Source organism: Cervus elaphus, chromosome 32, assembly GCF_910594005.1.
Source record: "Cervus elaphus chromosome 32, mCerEla1.1, whole genome shotgun sequence".
Lineage (NCBI taxonomy): Eukaryota > Metazoa > Chordata > Mammalia > Artiodactyla > Cervidae > Cervus > Cervus elaphus.
In genome coordinates, this window is record NC_057846.1 from 36,281,771 (window position 1) to 36,302,078 (window position 20,308).

General features: G+C 44.0%; 1 protein-coding gene across 1 annotated transcript in view; it reads right to left on the reverse strand.

Moving 5' to 3' along the window:
• Positions 1–1,802: 1,802 nt before the first annotated feature.
• FUT10 (fucosyltransferase 10) overlaps positions 1,803–20,308 on the reverse strand; it is a 74,296-nt gene continuing 55,790 nt past the window's right edge. The window contains exons 4-5 of the mRNA XM_043893586.1: positions 12,111–12,946; positions 1,803–4,143 (exon numbers count right to left, since the gene is read on the reverse strand). Coding sequence (XP_043749521.1) covers positions 3,919–4,143; positions 12,111–12,946 — 1,061 coding nt within the window. The 3' untranslated portion in view covers positions 1,803–3,918. The remainder of the gene's footprint in view (positions 4,144–12,110; positions 12,947–20,308) is intronic.

The following is a 20,308-nucleotide window of genomic DNA, read 5'->3' on the forward strand; positions in this document are numbered from 1 at the left end:
CTTCATCACCTCCAGGCTAAAGACATACTGAAGCTGAGAGGTTGAACCATGAAAACAGGAAGTAGAAGACATCTGTGATTATACTATACTACTTAAAGATGTTCATCTAACTGACCTGCATTCTTTCAGACTAGCAGATATTATTATTTCAGTGGTGAAATGAGTCTTCTCATGGATGGTGTATGAGTTATATACACGATGACTGAATGCAGCCTGGAAGACAAAACTTTGTCAGGCGCTGCAACTAAGTAAATATTGACTTGCCCCAGCCCCTGTCATGAAGGTAAACAGATGGAGTTTAGCCACACCGCAGGACTGCTTGCCCAGTGAGCTTAATGCTGTTAACTGCCATTCCCAAGTCAGTTCTTATTCTTGCCGGAAATCACACAACGTCAGCAGGACAAATGCCTCTTCTTCTAGGAAACAGGAATAAAACAATGGAGTGAAAAATGAAAAGAACAGAGAAAGGATTTGCTTCTAGACTTCCCAACTCACTCCAAAATCTAACCTTCAGTACTTTGAACCATCTTGTCAATATAGCACATTTAATACACTCCTATCCATATAATCCGTTTATATCACACCTCATGTTTCAAATAGAGTAGCAGAAATTCAGGAAGTAAACTCCATCTCATGGGACTCTAACAGAATAAAGAAACAAAAACTTCCTGGAAGTGGTTTGTATTTTCTGAAGACATTTCTATTTTTATCCACTCCTAGAATTAGCAGGTAAGCTCTAATTGTAGCAAGGGTTTTATCATTTTCACTCACTGCTGTAGACTCTTGGCCCAGAATAATGTCTGGCACATATTAAGTGCACAATAAAAAAAATATTGAGTAAAGTAATAAATTCCAGGCAGCCTGACATTCTGAGTGACCCAAATAATGATAATTTCCTCAATATATTTTAAAAATATTTTTTGTTTTTTTGAACTTTTTTTTTCTGGTTTCCCAACTGAAAAAAACCAAAGGCTTTATTTCCCACATGGAAACCTCTGATTACCTTTTATCTCACCCCAATTTTGAAGTGATCTGTCATTTTCAAAATATCCATTGTAAACTCCATTTTCACTGATGGAACCCTTCGACCAAAAAAAAGTTATTTAAAATAAATGCCTATCTCTCTAGTATATAATACTATTGCTTCTTTCCTTCGAATCATAAAAGCAAAGAAATAAACTAAAAACATCTTTAAACATCATCATCTCTGTTTCCATTCAATGTCAGAAGTAACATCTGTTAACCTCCTAAACAAAGTCTCAAATATCAGGAAGCTGTCAAATTCAAAGTGACAGAAATTCATTTTCTAAAGTTTTAATGTGGTATATATATGCAAGGGAATATTTCTCAGCCATTAAAAAGAAAGAAATCAAGCCATTTGCAGCACCGAGGAGGGACCTAGAGATGTCAAACTGAGTGAAGCAAATCAGACAGAGAAAGAGAAATATCATATGCTATCTCTTATATGAGGAATCTAAAAAGAAATTATACAAATGCAGTTATTTCATTTGAAAGCTGAAGTTTTATCATTGGCAACAAAGTCTATCAAGCCTCTTAAAGTGATAGGCGCACTACATTCCCATGAAGATGACTGACAAAAATCCATCGCTGAACAACCACAGTTTGCCAGACATTCTTTTAAGCAAAAACGGTTTTCTGCAGAAAAGTTCAGTTCACAACTCGAACAATCACACAAGTGCTTTTCTTTGAGATTCCTGCTGTGCATTGGTGTACAGCAAACGCGTTTTATACATACGCCCCATTTTGTCACACAGAATATTAAAAAGACGTATACTCAAAGGTCAAGGTTTTATAAAATTAGTCATTTTTATTACTTCATCAAGAACACCATTAAGTAAACTTGCTCTATTGTAGTTTACTCTGTATATATAAGAAGCGATTTATGTGAGGCTCCTGGGATAATGCTCTTGCTTTAAAACCATTAATGTCACTTGCTACCTTCATTGATGGTCTCTAAAATCTTTAATTACCTACTCAATCAGTTTTTTTAAAATTAAGGATTTTGTAATAGTAAAGTTCCAAGTATCATAATGGCCTATCGGAGCTGGCTGTATAACCTCCCAAGCTTATTTACGTATTTATTTATTTGTCTGTTTTACAGTATCTATTTATTTATTTTTACTTTTTGGCTTCATAGCACGTAGGACTAGGGATTGAACCTGCACTCTTTGCATTGGAAGCGCGGAGCTGAACCACTGGACCACCAGGGAAGTTCCATGAACACAAACTTATTTAATTATCACAACAACTGCACAGAGAGCAAACATAACACATGAGCAAACCAAAGATTTAAAAGACCAAATAACTTGGCCAAGGTAATAAAGATGGTACATCGAAGAGGGGGGACTATAATCAGGTTTTTCTTACTCTAGAGTCACAGCTCATCATTCCATATTCCCTCTGAGTTTCTCAAGAATTTTCATTTCTGTAATCAGAAGGAACTAAAGATCTATGCTGACATAAGAATTATGTGTTCTTCTTAGGCACAAAAACGAAGGCCCAGGGAGGTCAAGAGGTTTGTTCAAAATATTTAGTTAATGGCAGAGCTGGGATGGAAAGAACCCAGTCCTAGGCGAGAAGCCCTGTGACGCTTCTTGCCTCTAAAAGAATGTTCTGGTTTCATCCTTATTTCTCTGGCATAGCCAGAGACAGACCTGCGAAGAGGAGATGCCCTTGGCAGGCACTGAAAGACACCGGCCTGTGATAAATGGGCAGCTAGTGTCAAGGGTGCCTTCCTCAGCTTCCTCCTTGTCCCACGGCAGGCACATGAGTACCAGGACCCTTCCTGTCCTCTGGAGCTTACGTCTTTCCGCTACAAAGCCATCACACGGCAAGTGGCAACAGGCTCAAGTGTCATCTAGAAGACTTCCCAGGCTCCCAAGAAAAGAGAATGGGAACTCATGTTTTCTCCCCATCTTTCATGAAGCTCCAGCAGAAGCTCCAGACAAGACAGCTGAAAGTCCTCTGTGACAGGGTCAGAAATGACGGGGGATGCTCCCAAAATGAAGGGCTGCCCACCCCAGGTTGTACATCTCCCTAAGACAAGTCAGCTTCCACACCACGGGAGTTCTGGCAGGCACGCGCTCTCACCACGATCCAAACACACAGACCATCCAGCCCAGCTCATAGGATTCGAGGTACTATTCTGCTCAGTGGGACATGGGACCTCGGGGAACTCATCACTCAGAATATCCGAAGAGGAGGCATGACTTCACAAAAGGAACTGGGGAGGATACAGGGCAAAGCGGAGATAAGAAAGGTGTGAGGGATGCTGAGAGCATGGGGGAGATGGAGACGCGCTACGTACTGTAGACTTGAGGCGACAGCGGATCAACCTCACGCAGCCTTCACGACACACTCACGGCCCTGGAAATCAACAGCTGGCTCCTCTCACTGCCAAGTTCTAACGCATTTCCTGTTCACGCTCAGCGTCAGGACACCGGGCTTGCCAAATACCAATCGATGCAGACAGCGAGGGGAGTGGAGGAACCCACAGCTATACACCCCTGCCTTCTTTTCAGGACCTCGCTCCTCGCAGCAAAGAAAACATTCACTCTGCAGCAGGTGAATTTTCACACAGGACAGCAAGGACATGTGTCCAGACATGCAGTCTGAAGGTGACTAGTATTTGGTAAGAAATGTTAAGCTCATTCAGGTTTTTCCATAAGATGGTATGGAAAAACCTAAACAAACTTTTTGGCCAACCCAATACTTGCTTTTTCTTTTCAGTATAAAAAATAGAGAAGCGACCTCTAAGGGTAATTCATATCTATCATCGGACGGAGCTCACTTGAGTACTGCAACCATTTATTCTCATCCTAATGGAGCATCAACAAAGCAGCTATTATATTCAAACAGTAAGGCAACCTAGAGAGTAAAACTAATACTTTTTGGATATTAGTCCTTGAATACTAGGGCCCAAAACTCTTGAGTTGAAAAGTTTTGATTCCTATCAACCAGCCACCTGAGTGCCCGGGCTTCTCTCTTGGATTGCTGGAAGCTTGGTATCCACATCTCTCGCAAGGAGCGCCGACGTGGGGCCAGCGGTGAGAAAGCAAACACTGCAGGCTCTGGGCAGCTCAGGTGGGTCACGTCTGCCTGCCATCTTTTGGGTGGTAAGCCCTGCATTGAGAGAAAGAGGGGAGAATGAAAAACGTAAGTTAGCACAAGTCTCATGTTCCCTCAGTACCGAAAGCAAGTACCTTCATTCCATGGAGTCTCCATAGTTACACTGCTGAAGAGTTAAAAGGAGAAAGAAAGTATCTAACGTTTATTGAGAATATCCTGTGGACTAGATGGGCTTCCCAGGTGGCTCAGTGGTAAAGAATTAGCCAGCCAATGCAGGAGATGCAAGAGGTGTGGGTTTGATCCCTAGCTCGGGAAGATCCCCTGGAGGAGGAAATAGTAACCCACTCCAGTCCTCTTGCCTGAGAAATCCTGTGGACAGAGAGGCCTGGTGGGCTACAGTCTACGGGGTCTCAAAGAGTCAGACATGGCAATGACGGAGCACTCAAAACACACATGCACTAGATGCTCTGCTAGGCGGGTTTCACAGGTGGTCTCATGCAGTCCTTCAATCCATTCAGCAACACCCTCAGGACAAAGCACATTTTTATGGAGTTTTACAACACAGATGAAAAGGAAGGGATTCCACAAACTTCCTAAAATGGAAAGATCAATTCGGAAGGTCAGAAGTTAGGATGGTTTTGGATGTCTGGACAGTAACACTAGAAGTTAAAAAGCAGTGGTGAAATTCATCGATGAGTATTAACACTAGTAAGTACAACTTTAAGGAGAAAAAGAAGAGTTGCACAGCCTCGAAACATCTCCCCCCAGATATTTACTAATTACTGTGGTGGTTTCAACATATGTCCAGGGACTTCCCTGGTGGTCCCGTGGCTAAGACTCCATTCTCCCAATGCAAGAGGCCTGGGTTCAACCCCTGGTCAGGGAACTAGATCCCACCTGCCATAACTAAAGATTCTGCATGCTGCAATGAAGATCAAAGACCCCATGTGTGGCAACCCAGTGCAGCCAAATAATTAATTAATTTAAAAAATATAAATATATATATATATCCTCAAATTAGTTTATATTCCTCCCCCAAGGAGGTGAAGCTTAATTCCCTTCTCTTTGACTGTGGGCTGGATTTACTGACTCGCTCAGTGTAAAGAGAAAATTAGTGACTTCAGAGAGGAAAAACCTAGCAGACACCACCTTAAGCACGTGATCAAAGAGAGCATCACCAGTAAAACATCATGTTGATATCACTCATCCTCTGACATGATACAATGAGAAGGGCCTTTTCACCTCTGTCCTCTTATTCTCCCAAATCCAAAACCCAAGTCTCAACATGAGAAAACATCAGAAACTCTATAGAGGAACATTCTGCAGAATATACTGACCAGTCTTCTTCAAAAATGTCAGTTATTAAAAAAACAAGGAAAGGTGGCACAGTTGTCACAAACTGAAGGTGTCTAAGGTGACATGAGGAGTAACTACAATCTGGTATCCTGGATCCGATCCTGGAACAGACAAAGGATGTGAGTGTAGAAGCTGGAGAAATAGGACTCAAGTCTGTACTGCAGTTCATTGTAGTAGTAACAGTTGATATTGGTTTCTCAATGTTGACAAATGTGCGTGGCTATGTAAAGTATTAACATTAGAAAAGAATTCTGGCACTCTGCACTATCTTTGCAAACCTTCTAACAATCTGTAATCCTTTCAAAAGTTAAAAAAAAAAATTTAAAGAAAGCCAATAACAAAATGCCTTCAAAATTCTGAAAAAACAAAAAAACCACTAATGTCCATTTTAGTAGTTTACAATTCAACTAAACTATAGCTTAAATGTTAGAATCGAATAAAGACATTTCAGACATCTCCCATACATCCTTTGTCAAGAAGCTGAGGGTCAGTTCAGTTCAGCCACTCAGTCGTGTCTGACTCTTTGTGACCCCACTGACGGCAGCACACCAGGCCTCCCTGTCCATCACCAACTCCTGGAGCTTACTCAAACTCATGTCCATCAAGTCGGTGATGCCATCCAACCATCTCATCCTCTGTCACCCTCTTCTCCTCCTGCCTTCAATCTTTCCCAGCATCACAGTCTTTTAAAATGAGTCAGTTCTTCTCATCAGGTGGCCAAAGTACTGGAGTTTCAGCTTCAGTATCAGTCCTTCCAATGGATATTCAGGACTGATTTCCTTTAGGATTGATTGGTTCAAACTCCTTGCAGTCCCAGGAACTCCCAAGAGTCTTCTCCAACACCACAGTTCAAAAGCATTAATTCTTTGGCCCTCAGCTTTCTTTATGGTCCAACTCTTACATCCATGCATGACTACTGGAAAAAACATAGCTTTGACTAGATGGACTTTTGTTGGCAAAGTAATGTCTCTGCTTTTTAATATGCTATCTAGGTTGGTCATAACTTTTCTTCCAAGGAGTAAGCGTCTTTTAATTTCATGGCTGCAGTCACTATCTGAAGTGATTTTGGAGCCCCAAAACATAAAGTCTCTCACTGTTTCCCTTGTTCCCCATCTATTTGCCATGATGGGACCAGATGCCATGATCTTTGTTTTTTGAATGTTGACTTGTAAGCCAGCTTTTCCACTCTCCTCTTTCACTTTCATCAAGACGCTCTTTAGTTCATCTTCACTTTCTGCCATAAGGGTGAAGTCATATGCATATCTGCGGTTATTGATATTTCTCCCAGCAATCTTGATTCCAGCTTGTGCTTCATCCAGCCCAGCATGTCTCATGATGTACTCTGCATTTAAGTTAAATAAGCAGGGTGACAATATACAGCCTTGACGTACTCCTTTCCCGATTTGGAACCAGTCTGTTGTTCCATGTCCAGTTCTAACTGTTGCTTCTGGACCTGCATACAGATTTCTCAGGAGGCAGGTCAGGTGGTCTGGTATTCCCATCTCTTGAAGAATTTTCCACAGTTTGTTATAATCCACACAGTCAAAGCTTTGGTGTAGTCAATAATGCAGAAGTAGACGTTTTTCTGGAACTCTTTTGCTTTTTTGATGATCTAACAGATGTTGGCAATTTGATCTCTGGTTCCTCTGCCTTTTCTAAATCCAGCTTGAACATCTGGAGGTTCACAGTTCATGTACTATTGAAGCCTGGCTTGGAGAATTTTGAGCATTACTTTGCTCGTGTGTGAGAGGAGTACATTTGTGTGGTGGTTTGTACATTCTTCGGCATTGCCTTTCTTTGGGATTGAAACGAAAACTGATCTTTTCCAGTTCTGTGGCCACTGCTGAATTTTCCAAATATGCTGGCATATTGAGTGCAGCATTTTCACAGCATCACCTTTTAGGATCAGGGTACAATCAACCAAATACAAAGAAAGAAAGTTAAGAGAAAAGGAGAAAAACATACATGAAACAGAGGTGTCAACATAAAAGAAAAAGACAGGAAAGGCAATTCCCAAAATGCTAAAGAAGGGAGATCTCAGGGTGGTCTCTACACAGTGTAGAGGGCAACCAGATGTACCTAATATATGTCACAAGGCTCCAGGAGAGATTTATTCAACAAGATGAAATGATTTGAATGCCTGGTATAGCTGAACATCTTCAAAGGAGGTTTAAACAATCAACAAGAATTGAATTAGTTATGTAAAAGAATAAAATAAAAATAAACAAATAAGAAATAAGACAATTATTAACTCGAGGGAAACCAAAAGCTGTACAGGTAAGGGAAATAAATAAATCATAGTATACTACATGGTTCATCTCTACATAAGTTACATGATCATATAAACAGTGGATATTAAAAAAAATTGTGTATAAGAGCATGTTATTTAGAATCATTGAGTAATAACCAAAATAATTAGCTAAGTATGGTAGTAAGTGGCTTCCCAGGTGGCGCCAGTGGTAAAGAATCTGCCTGCCAATGCAGAAGACGTGGGGTTCGATCCATGAGTTGGGAAGATCCCCTGGAGGAGGGCACGGCAGCCCACTCCAGTATTCCTGCCTGGGAAATCCCATGGACAGAGGAGCCTGGTGGGCTTCAGCCCGTGGGGCTCCAGGGAGTAGGACCCGCCTGAGCACAGCACGTGGCTGGTGGCAAGTGGCTGCCTTCTAGGGAAGGAGAAAAGGAAAAAGAAATAGAAGATTGCTTTGTTTTGAACTAACTTTGCAGAACTATCTGATACAAGTACAAGATATACTTGTACCTGTATACCTTTTTCTTAAAAATTCTTTTTATCTTTTGGCCACACCATGCGGCATGTGGGATCTTAGTTCCTCAACCAGGGAAAAAACCCACACCCTCTGCATTGGAAGCACAGTCTTAACCACTGAACCACCCGGGAAGTCCTAAAAAAAAATTTTCATGTGAAGATATTAAGAGTCGATAATAGTCAGGTCTGCAATGATTACTCTTCGTCCATACCAAATTTAGAAAGCAGAGCAGAAAAACCAATCTGAAATATACTAGAGATGTTTAGCCTATAAAAGAGGTGACTCTGAGTGAACATAAAGCTTGTTTTAAAGCATCTAAAGAGATTACAAACGGAAGAGTGAACTAACTTGTTTGGTAGAGCATGAAGGATAGGGTTGCCTAAATTCTCTCTCCTCTTGATAACTACTCACAGATGGTCATGGAGTTTGGCTTCCAAGAGCCTGGAACAAGAGTAAGGATTCTTTACCAAGACTAAATTGAGCACAGAAAACCAGAACAGGAATCCAAATGACAAACCACAAGAAAATGCTAAGACTTACAATCTGGGGAGTCTCAATACCCATCCAGTGACTTCCCTGATGGTCTAATGGCTAAGACTCTACGCTCCTGGGCTCGATCCCTGATCAGGGACTAGATGCCACATGCCACAATTAAAGGTCCCACATGCCACAATGAAGGTCCTTCTTGCATGCTGCAACTAAGACCCGGCATAGCCAAATAAATAAATACCAACTCAAAGTTCAAAGGAATAGATGCAGGTTCAAACGTGGGGTTACTACAACCAGAATTCATGGTTGGGGAGAGACTGTATTTGGAGCAAGACCACAATCAAATAAGGAGGACCCCAATCGACTACTACAAAACAGCTTTGGAAAGGCCATTGCTCATCTTTCCTGACTGATGGTCACACATGCAAAGCTGTATGTCACTGCATTATAGTCAGACGCGGGAAGCTAAGAAAAAACTATAGAAGGGGAAGTCTTGGTTCAATACAAAGACTGGTATAACTGTAGAAACTTAACAAAAGATAAGATTTGCTACCCTAAAAAAATGGTGAAATCGCCAGCCCTGGAAATGTAACATAAATTAGCAGATGACTTGGTCGTGACATTTGAAACATCAGTTTCATCTGTACTGACCACACCACCTTCAGTGGCCTTCCCAACCCTGACCTTGCGTAACTGTCTACAGGAGAAAGTCAGTCGTAGTACTCTTTCCCTGTCTGCCCACTCGAGAGTTCTTCCAGTTGTGTAGGATAAAGTCCCATTTAAGGTGACATCACAGAGAAAGGAATCTTGTGAAATGGACTCTTTTAACTCTAGTGTTCTTCCAGAAATGTTTCATAGTGTGACCTGAAGAAAGTGTGTCTGATGAAATAGTTATGGCATGTTTAGTAGTAACTAACTTTCAGCATCCCAAATTGCCTTTCCAGCGGAAGTCCTGGGCAGAAAAACAAGTTGTTTCTAAACTACAATTAATAAATATTTTGCTTCCAAGGAGAACATGGCTCCTATTTTAACAATAAGGAAAAAGTCAGATAATCTACAAATTCGTAACTCTTCTTGAGTTCGTCAGGGTACCAAGATCACACAACAACCAAGTGAACTGAATCCCAAAGTGACATGTTTTTTTCAGGAAAGATATACACAGGATCAATTTCACCTTTTGCAGAACACAGGAGAAAGAGGTGGCTACCACAAAGTAGGTAACAAGAAATCAACTAAAATTTTAACAAATCCTTATAGGTATGGGCTACCATGTTAGTTTGGAATAGCTGGGTTACACCAAAAAAGAGATCAAACTTACTCAAAAGCTCTTTTCTTTAAAAAAAAAAAAAAATTATTTATTTGGCAACATTGGGTCTTAGTTGCACGCAGGCTCAGTAACTGGGGCACATGGGCTTGGTTGCTCCACGGAATGTGGGATCTTAGTTCCCAGACCAGGGATCAAACTCACGTCCTTGGTACCGCAAGGCAGATTCTTAACCACTGAACCAGCAGGGAGGCCCCACAAGCTTTTTCCATGTACCTCCATCAGATGCCCAGGAAGAAGACTGGGGCCAGGGCAAAACACTGGAAACAGCCTCCTTCTTTGGCCCAGGGCAGGGAGGGGGACGTCAGGAAGCCCCTTCCATCTCCCCAGAACCTTCCCTCACAAAGAGAAGAAGCCTTACGACACTGAGGAAGCAGGAGCTAACCTTTTATCTTCGGATCCAAGGGATGAAAAGCTACCACTCCCCCATACAAAATTCACCTGTCTCATGGTCTGGGGGGAGGCTGGAAACCAATCTGGACCTAGGATCCCACCATGATACCAGAGGTCACCTACCCCTGAAGGGACACAGAACTCTCTTCCATCCAAACCAACCACAGATGCAAGGCAGAGTCTGGCTTGAAGGAGAGGCAAGAACACTGAGAAAGCTTCACTCCTGAGTTCCAGGAATGCAAAAATCTAAGCCTGATGCTGCCGAGAAAACAAAGAACCCACCCTGCCCACGCCACGAGCCAATCGCTGAGCAACAAGCAACAGGAGTTTACTGCTAATGGAGGCGCAAGAGAAGGGAGACCTCCCCTGTGACCCATCCATACAGGACCTGACAAAAGCTGAGGGTGGGGGGGGAAAGGCTGAGAAAAACCACTTAGTGCCAGGTCCCACTGTAAGTACAGGTAATCATCAGAGTTAATAATGATAATATTTAATTATTGATTACTCTAATTATAAATACTGGAATAATTTGAAGCTGCAGAGCACTAAACGTAACAGTAACAACACAGACCTTTCTTTTTCTCTTTTATGGCCACACCCCGTGGCATGTGGGGTCTCAGTTCCCTGGCCAGGGGTGGAACCCTCACCTCTGTAATGGAAGGCAGAGTCTTAGCCACTGGACTACCAGAGAAGTTCTGCAAACCCAAATTTAGGTCAGCTCTTGACTAGACCCTCAGGTGGCACTAGCGGTAAAGAACCCGCTTGCCAATGCAGGAGACACAGGTTTGATCTCTGGGTCAGAAAGATCCCCTGGAGGCAGGCATGGCAACCCACTCCAGTAATTTTGCCTGGAGAATCCCATGGACAGAGGAGCCTGGCCTATGGTTCACAGGGTCGCAAAGAGTCAGATACAACTGAAGCGATTCGGCACTTGACTAGACCAACTCAACTGGCATTAGATTCTCATAGGAGCGCAAACCCTACTGCAAACTGCACCTGCAAGGGATCTAGGTTGGGTGCCCCTTGTAAGAACCTAATGCCTGATGATCTGAGGTGGAGCTGAAGTGGTGCTGCTAGCCCTGGGGAGTGGCTGCTACTGTCTCCTGTCACCCTCAGATGTTTTCTAGTTGCAGGAAAACAAGCTCAGGGCTCCCACTGATTCTGAATTACGGTGAGTTGTATGACTATTTCATTATATATTACAATGCAATAATAACTGCAATAAAGTGCACAATAAATATAATGCACTTGAGTCTTCCCAAAACATTCCCCTCGCTGTCCCCTGGTCCACGAAAAAACTGTCTTCCATGAAACTGGTCTCTGGTGCAAAAAGGCTGGGGACCACTGGGTTGAAGGACTGAAAATGTGGATGAGATTCAGAACTTCCCATTTTTTAAACTTTTTTGGCCTTCATGCCTCCCCTGCAGCTTCCATGCATCACTGCCCAGCACCTGTAGTGTGGTATCCTCCAGAAGAAACAATAAAGTAGAATTTAAAGCCTTCAGGACAGACTAGCAAACTTCATGGCACTCCTCAAATAGAAATGAAATATCCACCCTTCCCGCAGAACCTGGCCTCTCTGATAAAAGTGAGGACCAGTGATAAGGCAGCTGCAACAGAAGAATGCAGAGCAGCGGAGAACATCAAGACGGCCATCCCAGCACCTCTCTGCCAAACCTGGGCTCACTCACCTTTTCCTGGAGCCTAATGTTATCCCACACCTTGGTGCACACCATACACTCAAATGCGTCGATGTAGTTGTCCTGCTTAATGTCCTGCACCCCCCATTTCCGTTCCCTGAGCGTGGTGAGAAGTCGCTGATTTGAGATCTCACCCTTCAGCTTCCATTCTATGTAGGCCTGGTAGCGTCTGTCATCCTGATCCAGTGCTCTGATGTAACTTGCCAGTTCTCTAGGGTGAGAAAATTCTGATACCAGGATAGCGCTTCTATTACTTGGAAGCCAGTCTGCGATGCTGGGGGATCCGTAATAAACAGGGACGACCCCCAGTTTCAGAGGTCTCCAGAACTTCTCGGTGATGTAATCATCACACACCGCATTCTCAAAAGCAAGGATAAACTTATACTGGGCGAGGATCCTGTAAAAGCCATCTGCGTCCATAGAGGCTGGATTGCTCAACTGTGGAGGGAGAGGTTTGTTTTGCAGACACTCGCCGTAGGAATCGACCTCAATGTATGTCATCAGCTCTCGAACATAACTGTCCCTGTCTGAGGGCGGGTCACAGTCGGACTGTACATACACCAGGGGAGCAAGGATCTTCCGGAGGTTGTTTTTAGACCGCAAGGGGACCAGGTATTGGAGGGACGTCAGGACTTCCGTGCCCTCCAAGTACTGGGTGGTTAGTGGCAGGTGGGAATGCCGGCTGAAGGTGGCGGTGTAGTTGAACAAGGTGATTACTGGCTGGTGAAAGAGCTTATAATTATTTTTTGGAGACTCTTCATGAAAAAGGGCCCAGTCGTGATGGGCTTTCCGAGGCAGAGGTAAGCTATTTATGCTAAAGTCAGTACCTAGGAGAAGAAAAGACAATGTTAGTATGTCCAAAAGAACTCTGGTGTTTCAGATTGAGTTCACCTGGGAAAACTAGTACACAGAGGAGGTTGAGGCTATACATAAGAAGCCTGTTATAATGCCTGCAAAATGCCTGCCAGTTAGACTTCCCTGGTGGTGCAGTGGATAAGAATCTGCCTGCCAGTGCAGGGGACATGGGTTCCATTCCTGGTCCTGAAAGATCCCACATGGCATGAAGCATCTAAGCCCAGACGCCACAAATACTGAGCCCAAGCACTAGAACCCAGGAGCCACAACTCCTGAAGCCCCAGTGCCCCAGAGCCTGTGCACCAGGACAAGAGAAGCCACTGCAGTGAGCAGCCCGCACATCCCAATAGAGAGCAGCCTGTGCTCACTGCAACTAGAGAAAAGCCTACACATAGCAACAAAGACCCAGCGCAGCCAAATATAAATACATACATAAATATTTTTTAAAATGCCCAATAGTCAAATCATGAAGCTTTCATCCTAGAAACTGCTTATAAGGAGGGTCATCAAGGAAAGGGACATTCTCTCTCATTTTATAAAAAGAGAAATGGGAGTAAGTGTCTAGCCTGGTTCTAAAGAATTTATTCCACTGCCTCCTGCAACTGGCTTTTTCCTTCCAGAGGCATTACCCAAAGAGGAAAGGAGAAATGAAGAGAGACAATTCTTAAAAAGGGAAAGAGAAAGGAAGCCAAAAGGGAGAAAGCAAACTAGCTTGGCAGATTGATTAAATGGAAAAAAAAAAAAAGGAAATTATGCAAAAGTAGCCAGAACAAATACACGGGATAGTTTTTTTTTTTTAATCCAAAATGATCGATTTTCAACAAAGTGCAGTGAATCAGTCTTAGTCAAAATGGTAGATAAGAGGCTTTTAAAGACTTAAGAGCTGATAATAGCACTATGTTACAGATCGCTGAAGGATGGATGTGAAATAACAAGCACATCATGAAATAAAGAAGGCATAACAGGATTATAACTGTGAGTGATTCTAGCTTCCAGAGGATTAATTGGGGAAAACTTCGAAACATGACAATGTGCAGACAGAAATGATGGATGTGGTAAACCATTGTTTCCTGACTGTGGGTGGAAACCCAATCAGGAAAAAGTAACTTCCATGACTGAGAAAGAAGAATTAAGACAATATCACAATACATAACACAATTTCTAAGGTGTTCCAGACACTGATGATATTTTGGCCCAGTGACTTGATTTTTTTTTTTTAATGCAAGAAAATGGTATACACACACACACAAAACCCATCTAGCATCCACTGGGGAAAAGACACACCAAATAAATTCTTCCAGGAAAATGAGACATATTCTCTGGTAGAACTCATAAAAATTAATTATGTAATGCCAGTGCACACTCTTTCAAATAAACACATACTCTTTTGTGCCAACAGTACATCAATGAGAAATCAATTAATCAAGAGAGGCTTTTAAACAATTGAAGACCAAAGAAGTTTATGCTGGAGGACGTATACTGAGCCCAGAGAAACGGCTGAAGATTGTGTATTACTGTCTTGATAATAGGCTTTTACTCTCAATGAGGAGGAATGAAAGACTAACATCTAAAAATGGTCATATCTTGGTTTACTTGGCATTTGCTACACAAGTCCTTTAGAAGCAAAAAGAATACTCAGGGGACTTCCTTGGTGGTTCAGGGGACTTCCCTGGTGGTCCAGGGGTTAAGAATCCATCTTCCAGGGCAGGGCACTCAGGTCCATCCCTGGTTGGGGAAGTAAGATCCCACAGACAGCAGGGCAACTAAGCCCTTGCCGCAACTACTGAGCCCAAGCACCACACCTAGAGAGAAGTCCGCGTGACACAACTAAGACCCGATGCAAATAAATGAATAAAAAGAATACTCACACATGCCTGACCGTAATGGCACGCAGAGCTGAATGGTCAGCAATGGTTAACAGACAAACATCGGACATGAAAGAGAGCTGGAGAAGAAAGGCAATTTACCACCTTGAACTGGCAGCTGCTCACAAAGGTTCTAAGTTGGTCAAGCGGCCAATGATGGGCACTGAACCCATAAACTTGAGTTAGAACATAAAGCTTCCACAGAAGGCAGAGCAGAGAATCAAGGCCATTTTCCTGGGAGAGGAAGATCCAGAGTCCAATCCATAGGCACAGAGGGCAGGGATCCAGATGTACGATCAGAGGCTGGAGGTGATACGGTTAAGATGAAAGCAGGTCTAGAATTAATGATCAGGCACAAGTGCTCGGAGTGAGGGACTCAGACACCAGTGGCCGTACGCTGTGGGTACCTGGCACATGGGTGACTCTTAATCGCCTCACCCTGTGGTCCGCATGGCAAAGATCCAAACTGCAGAGCGAGGAAGCAGAAAGACACAACTAGGGCTTCAGAACAAGGATATGACCTGACTCTCATCACTGCTTGTCTACATCTGTAAAGTATAAGAGGAAGTAAACACGTTGAAACCTCGTCACAGCCAGTATCTAAGTCTGTGTGTTGGTAATAAGAATGAGACTTATTCTTATGAAACTGCAACCAGTTATAATGAGCTTTTCATTCATTTTAACTAGGAGGTGAGGGCTTCCAGGCTCATTACACCTTGCATTATATGCCCCCCCACACACACACACACATTGAAATAAGTTGTGTTTTTTTTTAAATCATATTCTTCCTAACTAAAATTCTCTGAGGAAGATTAAAAAATATATGTCATCTCGCCCAGCAAGCTCCTCCCCTAAACTTACAGCTTATCATTGTAAACACCGAAGAATTCTTAAGTTTCAACCATGACAAACCTAAAACACTTCCCTGAGGATATTACAATCGATAATGCGGGTGGCGGTATTGAGCAATTTCGCAAAGGTACTTGGATGTGGGTTGGGCTTCCCAGGTGGCGCTAGTGGTAAAGAACCTGCCTGCCAATGCAGGAGACATAACAGACTCGGGTTCGATCCCTGGGTAGGGAAGATCCCCTGGAGGAGGGCATGGCAACCCACTCCAGTACTCTTTCCTGGAGAATCCCATGGACAGAGGAGCCCGGCAGGCTACAGTCCATGGGGTCACAAGAGTCAGACACGAATAAGCAACTTAGCAGGCACACACACACTGGATGTGGGTCAGGAAACAGCTGAGTTATTGAGCTCTCTCTGACTCCAGGGCAACGCCCGCTGTAACAAGAGTCGGAACCGGGGTATTTAAAGAAAAGAAAATCCACTGAACTATGATAAATCCAGACAAATGTGACTAACTTGCATGTGACTGGTTCAGGAGTTTGGTACAGCCACGTACACTTGCTCTTACAGGTAACAACTTTGGATTCAAACTCCCATTTCCCTGGGTTATTCTGTGTTTCCTGAATACTGACTAATTCACTCGTTCCTTAATTAGCTGACAAACAGGTCTTCAGCACTAAAGTGCACTGTAAAGGAAATCACAACTAGAAGCACGAAAGCAATACAATTCATGTTGGCAAATGGTGCTTCAGCCTCAGACGGGAAGGGGAGGGGGCCACCCGCCACAGCGCGGACAAACCTTGAGGATGTTGTGCTGAGTTCAGTGATGCAAGTTAGTTACCAAAAAAAATAAAAAATAAAAATACCGTGTGATTCCTCTTATCTGAGGTCCCTAGGATAGTCAAATCCACAGTCAAATCCAAACGGTGGTAGGGTGCTGATGATGGGAACTGAATCTGAAAAGGCAGAGAAGCAGAGTGACCATCCTCTATCTGTTTATGTGCTCTCTTTCTTCTTCAGGGGCATATACACTTCTTTTATTATTCCCACACAAACTGGGAAAAGCACGAGGCAACACACATTACTAACCCCGCTCTATGAAGAAAGTTTGGCTTGAGTTGTGTATCTGAAGTTAAAGATCCCTGGTGGGGACCAGAATTTTCAGACTGGTTAATGGCAAAGGACCAGAGAGATCACTGGCCCCACTACAACGCTGATGCTGTTGAATAACCGACTCTCGGCAGTCCCAAGACACTCACAGAAATATGACCCAGCTTACACCCAGTCCACTCGGGAAGAGGCATGCCTTAACTCAGAAAAAAGAAACGTTCCCACACAATGTCCCCCAAAGGTCACCTGTTTTTTAAAAAAGGACCTCTACTGTAAAACAGTATGGCCCATAAAATGTGATCCTGCAAAAAGACCCCAATAGAAGGACCTAAAACTTCGGAGGAAAACAATTTAGGCCAAGGGGCTCCCTGATAATATTATCATCTGCATAGTCCATTGCTATTTTTTAAACCATTTCACGTGAATTTTCTAGACTTACCCACACAGCCCCATCAGAGTGTTTATTTTCTGTAAGGTTCTGAGGGTTACCTAAAAATACCGCACACACACTTCCGCAGACAGCCTGGCCCCGCCACTTCAGAGGGACTCTGGGAGAGGTCCTGACTTCCAGACCCATATTCTCCCCTCTTCTCCCGCCATCTCTCTTCATGAGTCTGCTTATCTGACCGTTACATCAATTCTATGTCATGTAGCCCAGCAGTCCCCAACGTTTTAGGCACTGGGCAAAACTGGTTTCCTGGAAGACACTGACCGCCAGGCAGAGACTGGTTTCGTGCAAGACAATCTCTCCATGGATTGGGGGACAGGGGATGGTTTGGGGATGATCCTATTCAAGAGTACACGATCTAGGGCCCTCACACGTGCAGTTCACGGTAGGATTCAAGTTCCTCTGTGAACTGCGAGAAACGAATGAATGCCGCTGCTGAGCTGACAGGAGGTGACAATGCAAACGATGGGGAGCGTCTGTAAATACAGAGGAAGCTTCACTTGCCAGCCTGCTGTCCACCTCCTTCTGCCCAGCCCAGTTCCTAACACGCCCAGGGCTTAAGGACCTTTCTCGATGATACACATTCAGCTAGGCATCTGTGCATTCTACCACTAAGCATGGAAATCTCTCAGACCACCCTGAACTGAACCTGTGCTCAGGCCAGTCAATAACTTTGCAGTCTCCTTCCTAACAGCACAGGGCCAGATGCAAGAGTGCAGACAGAGTCCCACCCGCCATATGCCTTGCATGTTTCAAGGCTATAAATCGACCTAACAGGCTGTTAAATGTTTTGTCTTCTACCTTTACCATACATACACGACTCATGATTTTTTTTTTAAATCACGCAAAGCAACAGTTCACACCAAACATGGATAACATCTATTCAAAATTAACATCTTTCTCTACTACAAACCACAGTTCTCTTTGGGGCTTGGCAGGGCACGACAAGAGGAGAAGGGAGAGGATTCTTCCTCACTTGCTGACTCACCCGCACCTAATCGCTCAGACCTTGCCCTCCATTTACTCAGGACACCACAGAGGAAATACCCATTTGCTCTCCCTCCTCGGGGTCTCTCCCTCTCTGTCCCCCACTGACCAGTGGCCTCAGGAAGCACCTGAGTGTGTCGTCTGTAAGGTTTCTCCCCGGTTGAAAGAGCCTCCACCAAAACACCTCTGCCCCACCTTGCAAGTCCTTCAAAAGAACTTGCAGCCAGAAGGCCAGGTTCAAGCTCAGGACTCTCAGGCTCCTCCGAGTTCCAGGCTGGAGGGCAGTGGTGCCTGGACCCTCCTCCTTCCACCCTGGCTCTGTCCCACACTCTGGGGATCTTGCAAACATCGACACTGAAAACTGACCTCAATCTGCAAGGCCAAGTTCCATCACGAGCGCTCTTCTCATCACTCTTCAAGCTTGGTCAGCCACCCCCCTTGGCCCACAGAGCCCAGTTTCAGCAAAGAATCCTGCTATGTTGGTTTGGTGAGACACACCCCCAACCCCGACCCTCAACCCTCGATGTCTGAACAAGCTTCTCAATCCCCACACTCAGTGGCTAAAGTCTCCCTTTAGCAAGAATCCTGTTAGGCCAGTTTAGCACGAATCTTCCTGCCTTTGAGGTCCTCTGAGTCACTTTCTCTCGGCTGACTCCTCATTCTTGCTGGCTCTCAGTCCCCAGCTGTCTTTGCTGGACTTGGAGTTGAGCTCAGTTCTATACCGAAGTCTCTCTCTTCTACTACAGTAACTCCAGTAAAATCTTCCTTGCTGTTTTTAACAAGTGCCTAGTGTAGAATTTTTCTTCTTTTTGGCTGCACTGTGCAGCATGTGGGATGTTAGTTCCCAAACCTGGGGATCAAACCCCCTGCATTGGAAGCAGGGAGTCTTCACCACCGGGCCGCCAGGGAAGTCTCCAAAATTATTCTTTTACACTCCCCACGTTTGCAGTCACCCCAGCCGTCCTTCAAGCCCAGGAGTGCATACTAGCAGCCCAGTTTGACCTTGGGAGGAAAAAGCAGAGAACTGCCCAGTGCAAGGTCTGGAAGTGGGCTCCACCTTGGCCTTGGGGCAAGGAATTCTGGGGTCCTGGTGTGTGGAGTGTGATGCCTCAGCCAGGAAGCATGGGCTCTGTGAGCAAGTGACCTTGGTCTGTGGACTCTTCGCCCCACATGAAGGGGAACAGCTGAAGGAAGACCAGATAGACTCTTCCTGAACAAGTACAAATGCTCCATTATCCAAATTCACATTGCGTATGATCCTCTTCAAACACGGTTACTGGGAGGTTGGAATTCATGCTCTGAACTAGACAGGCACCTGATGTGCCTTTTCTGTTCCTTAAACCAAGAATACAAAGTAAAAGTGAAAGTCGCTCAGTGGTGTCCGGCTCTTTGCGATCCCATGGACTATACCATCCATGGAATCCTCTAGGCCAGAAGTAGGTAGCCTTTCCCTTCTCCAGGGGATCTTCCCAACCCAGGGATCAAACCCAGGTCTCCCGCAAGGATACAAAGTCAGACTTAAAACCTCTGAACAGTAATACCCAATATGGTTGGGGAGGAAGAGGAGTGACCAGGGGGGTGATCACTTCCTTTTAGCCCTTTTCCTTAAAATGACTCCTTTTTCAATGATTTATTCTAAAAGAGGCCTACATAACTACTGTTGTTCCATCTCCACTGAGGTTTTCAACTAAACCATGTTATGATGGATCCTAAATTTATACTCTATCCAGACTGTTCCCCTAAGCTTCGACCGGATATGTAACAGCATTCAGAAAAATTCTGCTTGCAGAGTCCAGAGACAATCACAAAGTACTGGGCTCTGACTAAATTAGCCATCTTGCTCTGAAACCCGTTCCTTCATGGGTCTTCTTTTTGTCCATCAATGTCATCACCAAGGTTGGTTTAAAACTCTTAGAGTAAGCCAGGTGTTCTACCTTTGAGCATAATGCTTCATTTTTTAAAAAGAGATCTCAGGTGCACAGAATTGGAGTTATCATAACCTTTGGTACATGAAACACTTTCAAAGGCCGAGTATAAAGCTACAGAAATGACATCACAGATATTTGGAATCTTAG